General features: G+C 54.3%; 1 protein-coding gene across 3 annotated transcripts; it reads right to left on the minus strand.

Annotated features, from left to right (window-relative positions):
* Positions 1 to 1,034: 1,034 nt before the first annotated feature.
* TRH (thyrotropin releasing hormone) lies at positions 1,035 to 4,183 on the minus strand. Of its 3 annotated transcripts, none has more exons than XM_079122557.1 (3): positions 3,978 to 4,183; positions 2,767 to 2,985; positions 1,035 to 1,928 (listed from the first exon to the last, which is right to left on the minus strand). In XM_079122557.1, the coding sequence occupies exons 2-3, from the start codon at positions 2,975 to 2,977 to the stop codon at positions 1,420 to 1,422; spliced, it is 720 nt and encodes a 239-aa protein (XP_078978683.1). In that variant the 5' UTR covers positions 2,978 to 2,985; positions 3,978 to 4,183; the 3' UTR covers positions 1,035 to 1,419. The 3 variants fall into 3 exon arrangements, with proteins under 3 accessions (XP_078978683.1, XP_078978682.1, XP_078978681.1); XM_079122556.1 differs by having other exon boundaries at positions 3,974 to 4,178; XM_079122555.1 differs by lacking the exon at positions 3,978 to 4,183 and adding an exon at positions 3,116 to 3,250.
* Positions 4,184 to 7,399: the final 3,216 nt, after the last annotated feature.

Here is a 7,399-nt window from a genome sequence, read left to right on the forward strand (position 1 = left end):
TGTGTTTGTGTTTTACTGTTGTTACTGTTTGATTCACACATGGTTTCTTAAAGGTTTTGGATTTAAGTGTCTTTTTCTGGGGGGTTCTGGAGATTGACCTCAGGGGCACTCTATGCTGAGCCATGTCCACAGCCATTTTTATTTTTTTTCTCTTGAGACAGGGTCTGTCTAAGTTGTTTAGGGTCTAAGTTGTTGAGGCTGGCCTCAAACTTGCAATCCTCCTGCCTCAGCCTCCTGAGCCACTGGGATTGTAGCCATGTGCCCCCGTGCCAGCAAACTTAAATGTCTTGAAATGAATTCTTCAGTTTACTCCAGTGTCACTCACTTCCTCTTGTCCTGTACCCAGCCTACCCCATGATTAGCCCCAGAAAAACCCCGTCTAAGTCTCCAACTTCAGCTTGGTTCTTTGCCCTCTTCATGCCTGTCTGATAACAGGTTGCCAGTGACACAAACTTGTCAATTACTGCCACAGAACCATGAGGACTTTTTTTTCTTTTTGGGGGGTACTGGGGATTGAACTCAGGGTCACTTAACCATGGAGTCATATCCCACTCTGATTTTGTATTTTATTTAGAAATAGTGTCTCACTGAGTTACTTAGGGCCCCTCACTAAGTTGCTGAGGCTGACCTTCAACTTGCCATCCTCCTGCCTCGGCCTCCAGAGCCACTGGGATTACACGCCACCGCCACCAAGCTCGGCCCATGAAGACTATAGACCTGAGTCAGACCAATGCTCCGCTCCCTTTGCCCATCAGGAAACTCAAGTCAGGACCCTGAACTGGCCTCTTAAACCCAGGGATCCACCTCAGGCAGCTGTGTCTAGGACCAGCCTTTCTCCCTTTCCAGGACCCCTCTCTAATATGTTCTGAGGTGAGGGCAGTAGGGAGAACTTTTTAGCTTCCGGGGTCCCTGATTCCCTCTGCAGCAGAACTGGGGAGCTCTAGTCCCGCCCCCTTTTCAGTGCCCCTCTGGATGCCCAAGAGAAACCCCGTGTGGCTGGCACAGAATTACAACCACAGAGCGCTGCGATCTATCTGGACGCATGTTTTATTATCATGTGGACAAGGAGAAGGTGCCTGGGGAGGGGGGTTATATACAAGCCACAATTTCCAGGCGATGTCGGAATATTCCCACGCACGGCCATTGTCCCCGGGGCCACCACACAGGGAGTTCCCAAGAATTGTGCTTCTTTCCCCAGCAGAGCCCAGCGGAGGGAGCAGGGCGCTTGCCACCCACAAAAGGATGCTCAGGAAGGGGAGGAGATCCTGGGTCCCCGGAGGGCGAGGCCAGGGAATTGGGAGCGTGTTATACAGGTGGTTTGGGGCTGGGGATCTAAGGAGGAGGGGAAGAGGGGACTGGGATGGGGTGGGCACTCAAGATAGTCTTAGACCCCAAATTTGACTTTGCAGGAAACCCGGCTCACTCCTCCAGGGGCTCCCTGGCCCCGGATGCCCGACGCCCCGGGTGCTGCCGCTTCTCCTGGATTCCTTGGCCCCTGCTCAGGTCATTCAGCAGCCCCAGAAGGAGGCCCGAAGGACCACAGGCCCCCTGGGGCCCACACGGGCCTCCCAGGGCCCTCTTGCCCGGGTGCTGGCGCTTCTCAGCCACCAGGGCTTCCTCTCCTTCCTCCTCCTCCTCCTCCTCCTCGTCCCAGCTGCTTTGGCCCTTGGGATCCACCAGCCTTCTGCCTGGGTGCTGCCTCTTGGTGACGGCATCCTCCAGCCAGGGGGAGCGTCGGCCAGGGTGCTGCCTCTTGTGCTGGCTTATGTCAACTGACCGGGAAGCTTCGTCCTCCCGTCGACCCGGGTGCTGCCGTTTGTGGGGTCCCACAGCGCCCCCTTCCTCCTCCTCTTCGACTCCCTCTTCTGCCTCCTCCTCCCTTTTGCCCGGATGTTGACGCTTGGCGAGTGAGTCAGGTTGAAGGGACTCTGGGGAAGGAAAGAGGCCAGTGAGGGACCCCCCTTACCATTGCAAGAGGCAGGCCTTCCTGCATGCCCACTCCAGCCTTCCTCTTGGAGGTCAAGGCAGACTTCTCTGCAGCACCTACCCAGAAGTTTTGTGCCTGCCTCCCAGGCGCCATTGACACACACTCTCTCACACAGATGGGCAAAGCCATTGCCTCTGGGTTCCAATCCCAGTTCTGCCACTCCCTGGCTATGTGACCAGAAGCGACTAAATCTCTCTGAATCTCAGTTTTCTTCTCTATAAAATGGTAATAACAGCCGGGCGTGGTGGTGCATGCTTGAGATCCCAGCGACTTGGGAGGCTGAGGCAGGAGGATCACAAATTCGAGGCCAGCCTCAGCAACTTTTGCAAGACCCTAAGCAACTCTGCCAGACCCTGAAATAAAAACTAAGGAGGACTGGGGATATAGCTCAGTGGGTTCAATCCCTGGAATAATAATAATAATATCACCTGGGAAGTTGCTAGGAAAATCACACAGTGAAAGGGTCTGAAGTGCTTAAAATACTGCTTAGCAAAAAAATGCCTAATAAATAGTAATTAAAACTGGGCCCACGGATTGGGAGTGGGGCACACACAGCATCTTCCCCCTTGAAGGTCTGCTCTGTGAAATATTTCCAGTACTGAAAAGAGGCCTCTGATCTCAAGGACGGTCAACTCCGCTGGCAATCCGCGTTTCTGAAATGTAGGAGGCTGAGGATCCAGTCGCCCCCTCCCCGCCCGGCGTCCCAATCCCTCCAGCCCTTCCACCTGCTCCCAGGCTCAGTTCACTTCCAGCCGCCACCAACGGCCCCGCCCACTCACCTGAGTGCTCGCCCAGGTCTCCTCGCAGCCTCTGGATGTCTTCCTGGAGGAGGAGGAAACGTTCTGCCTGACGCACGAGGTCATCCAGGCCGGGATGCTCGGCAGCCATCTCCGCCTCTAGCTGGGCAGCCTCGGGCTGAGCGCGGCCTCCAGGGGCACCGGTCATGGTCAAGGTCAGAACTAGGGTCAGCAACAACCAAGGGCCCGGCATCGCAGCGGCTAGGGTCAGTGGACAGAGAGAAGCGTGAGCCCTCCCCGCCTGCTCCATCTCTCCCTCTCCTCCCTCAGCCGTCCCCCACCCCGAGGCCAGACGCTGGGGGACAAATCGCTCTGCCTCTGCATCTGCCACCTGTAAGCCTTCTAGTCCAGAGGGATGCCTGGGGTGCCTGTCCATGTCGCGTTCTGCCAGTGTAAACCAGGTGACCGTGGAACCCCATCGTCGCTGCTGTCCCTCAACATCACGCGAAGCTGAGGAAGCCCTCGCTGGGGTTGACCAAGCTGGTGGTGTGACCACCAAGGCTGCAGCGCTGGCCCCACGAGGTGCTAATGATCGCGTCGCTGCCAAGATTGTCCCCAAGGTTCTTTTGCTACATTCTGACACTTCATCTCCCGCTTTCTTATTCCAATACTGGGATTCCTTTAGATTTTTTTTCTTTGCAAGTCCCGGGGATGGGACCCAGGGACTTGCACCAGCTGGGGGAGCACCCTGCCACTGAGCCATACAGCTAAATTTCAGATTCCAAAGCTCACATTCTACTCGTCGTGCTCAGCTTGGGCATCTAAGGCTAAGCCACTGCGTCTAAACGAGGAATCTAAAATCCTAATTGCAAGGTTCATTCCAAAGCCAACCTTCTATTTCCAATGTCAAGGTTGGGGTTCGAACCCTCAGGCGGTCAGGCGACGCTCGGAATCCCTAGTTCTGCTGGAACGTCCTGGAGCGAACCTAAAGCTGCGATCCTTGCAGGGACAGGATGGCTGACCTGCCATGGGACGCTGGGCGCCCTTGGCTCCCGATGCCCGGGACGTGCGTGCACCGCAGCCAATGCACCCGAGCGCTCGGGCTGTGCTTCCCGTCGGGTCCCGGGTCTGTGATCCAGCGCTCCGGGAGGCGCTCGCGGGCAGAGCAGAAGGCGGGCGGAGAGCGCTCTCCTCCCAGGGCTCGGAAAAGGACGCCGCCTGCGAGTGGGGAGGGATCAGGGGTGCTTACCTGCCTGGCTAGGGCTCCGCGGGGTGGGTCCGGGATCCGGGCACGCGGGGTTCCGAGTCCGCGGGTCGCAAGTCTGCAAGCGCCTGTAGGACCCAGTGCACCGGCTGCGCGCTCCTCCGTGGGGCCTCTCCTTATATCCGCGCGAGGCCGCGGAGCCGATGAGGTCAGCGGGGAGGGGTCGCAGGCGCCCGGGAGGGGTGCTGACGGCAGCGGCCCCGCGGGACCCCGCCTGCCCACTCCGCCGGAAATCTGGGGCGGGGGCGGGAGGGGCAGTGAGGAGTCACGAGTCACAGGATGAGGGTGTCGGTGTGGGGGTCGTGTCCGCACCCAGCTCCGGAGGTCTAAAAGCACATTGGAGGCAAAGAAAGAGGCAGAGACACAGAGGCATCCAGAAAGGACAGGAGGAAGCCCCAAGGGCAGAGAGGTGGAGAAACAGGAGCAGACACACACACACACACACACACACACACACACACACACACACACACACACACACCCATCCAAGAGACAGAAGATACAGAGACAGAGTCAACCCCGTTGGCAGGAGAGAGGAGGTGATGGAGGAAGGGAACCTAGTCTCTGATCTTCACCCTGTCACCTTTAGCCAATGCCTTTCTTTCGCTGGGACTCAGTTTTCTCAATCTGCAAAATGGGAGAGGGAAGGGAACGTTTTCAGAACTCCAAAACTGGTGGCTTCCAGGCAACCACCACTTCATGGTGCAGTTTTGTTTGACCCCTACAGTGTTTGGGAAATATCTGAATAAGCAACATTTTAAAGCCAGGAGAGGTTTGGGGCAAATTTGGATTTATGGTTTTCCTCCAAAACCTCTTGAGAAAGAGAGTCACTTCTAGCAACAGCAGAAGGGAGCCGACTTGGCTGCCCCTGGTCACCACACTCCCTACCACTCCCTGATGTCTCCCAGTGTGATTTCTGACCTCTGAAGAAAGATGTCAGAGTTTGTAGCTCCTGACCCAGAAGTCCGTTGGAGGCCACCCCAACCAGGCAAAGAAGGGAAGGAGATGCTGGGAGGAGAAAGATCTTGATGCGAAGGAGCTTGTCCCCAGTCAGTCCCCAAAGTCCAAGCTTTCTCATGACACTTTAAGAGAACACTGTCAATCTAGCCCTGGGCACTGCCTCCTGAGGTCTGTCAGGTACCCCCTGGGTGCTGAGCTTCTGGGTGAATCCCAGAGACACCGAGAGAATCAGGCCCAGAGTTCCAGGAGTTCAGAAGCAATGAGGGGGACACCTTGGGAAACGCTGAGTTGTTATGTAGACTGAGGCTGGTTATGTAGACAAGGGACTGAGAAAGAATCCAGAGCCAGAGCCACTGAGTCTGCTGACAGCCTTCCAGAAGGTTCTCAGAGGGACAACCTGAGGGATGACAGACAGTTAGACCGAACCACATTTTAGTCGAAGACATCTCCTATTGCCGGACAGTTCCAGTTTTATCCTGCCTCCCTGGACACTGGTTCCTCCATCTATAACTTAATTGAGCACTTACAGTATGCCTCAGGCCATGCTAGAAGTCTGGCAAAGGATTCCCAAGGTGTTTAATTATTACTCCTTCTCTTGATGGGAACTGTCCCTTGCCCAACTGTCGTGGCAAATCCATGCCCACCATCTCATTGAAGCTTCTCATCACTAAACAAGAGAAACAAGATAGGAAATGTTAGTCCCACTTTACAGAGACCTGGGGAGGTAAGGTGACTCCAAAGGTCAGAGGTGAAAGGGAACTTTTAGATCACCAGGTAGAGAGTCCTATTTATTTATCTATCTTTAATACTGAAGATTCAACCTGGAACTTGCTTTCCCAGTCCTTCTTGTTTATTTACTTATTTATTACTTATTTATATATTTTGACAGGGTTTCACTAAGTTGCTGAGGCTAGCCTCCAACTGGTGATCCTCCTGCCTCAGCCTCCCAAGTCACTGGAATTACAGGCATGCACCATGGTGCCCAGCCTGCTTTTCATTTTTAGCTGAAGAAACTAAGTTCTGCAGACCTCAGCTTCCCAAGTGCCAAGAAACAGTATGCCTCCAGGTAGACGGTTGCCTCTGGGAAGATCCCAAACCTATAGCCTCAGGTTTGATCTCCCTGGTAATTTGAAGAATTACCAACTTAGCTACGAATGAAATCAGACAGATCTGTTATCTTCCATTCATAAAAGGTATATATGGATGCAACGAAGGTGAAAGTATATATTGATACCAGCTCTTTGGACCGTGTTCTGAAAACGTAACCTTTATGTATCTTGCATGAGACAATTCTGTTTTCCAGATTGTTTTTTTCCTGCATTAACTGACGGCTCCCTGGGGGTATTCAGTACAGCCTGGTTTCTAGACGTCAGAATTGCAAACAGCCCAGATATCTATCTGTGCATCAGGGGAGAGCTGCTAAGTCGACTGGGTTCCACCCAAAACGATGGGGGTATAGGGACTTTTAAAATTAAGGAATAAGCTCCAAGACATAGTAAGTGACAGAAGCAGTGCGAATGACCATGTGTACGTGGTGCTGCCATTTGTGGGCTGGACCGTGAATGGGCTGTTCTGAGCTTATGCAGAGAAGGATCTGGGGAGCGAGGGAACGGGGCGGCAGGGAGAAGGGAGGCTGCTCTTGCTTTGGGCTTTCAGCTCTTAGTGGAGTTTGATTTGTTGTCCCCTCTGTGCAGCATGACCGATGCACAGACAAACAGCACCCCAAAACCAAAACAACCATAACAACATCAAAAATCGCATCTGACTCTCCAGGGGAGGGATGAGCGTGATTGGATAGAAACTGCTGCCCGGCGCAAGACCAGATGGCTGGAACATCGCCCCCTGGTGGCCACGGAAGTCTTTTCTTTTGTCAGGGATTTGAGTTGCCTACTTGGAGGGCGGGATCTGGGTGGCTGGGGAGGAGTCCGCGGGCTGCTGCGGGGCGCCGCGGGGCGGTTCCCCTGCAGCCCAAGGAACCGGAGTGGCGTTTGCAGCGTCCTTCGCTTTGACCCCCTGGGGCCTTATGATTTAGGACAGACTACCCCTCCCAGGGTCCCCCAGTTCCTAGGAAGTAAGCCACCCAGCCCCGAGTGCTCTTTTCACATGCAAATGAGTTCATCCAAAACTCAAATCCAGAGATCACTTTTTTTTTTTTTTTTTTTTTGGTACTGGGAATTGAACCCAGGGGTCCTTAACCACTGAGCCACATCCCCAGCCCTTTTTAATATTTTATATTAGAGACAGTTGCTTAGGGCCTCGCTAAATTGCTGAGTTTGGCTTTGAACTCTCCATCCTCCTGCCTCAGCCTCCCTCAGCTGGGATCACAGGCGTGCGCCAACACTCTCGGCTTCTCTACGTAGCTCCCTCGCTCGGGGTGACAGGCCAGGAGCTCACGCCCTCCGGCCTGCTGAAATGATCCAACCTGGCCAATCCTATAAACATCCTGTTTCC

This window comes from Sciurus vulgaris (assembly GCF_902686455.1).
Source record: "Sciurus vulgaris genome assembly, chromosome: 19".
NCBI lineage: Eukaryota > Metazoa > Chordata > Mammalia > Rodentia > Sciuridae > Sciurus > Sciurus vulgaris.

Excerpts from the sequence above, each read along its gene's own strand:
- TRH (XM_079122555.1), bottom strand. The coding sequence starts at position 3,203 with ATGGGGTTCCACGGTCACCTGGTTTACACTGGCAGAACGCGACATGGA. Across the intron at positions 2,986-3,115 it reads CTGGACTAGAAGGCTTACAG|CCGCTGCGATGCCGGGCCCT; the intron begins GTGGCAGATGCA and ends CACTGACCCTAG. Across the intron at positions 1,929-2,766 it reads AGACCTGGGCGAGCACTCAG|AGTCCCTTCAACCTGACTCA; the intron begins GTGAGTGGGCGG and ends TTCCTTCCCCAG.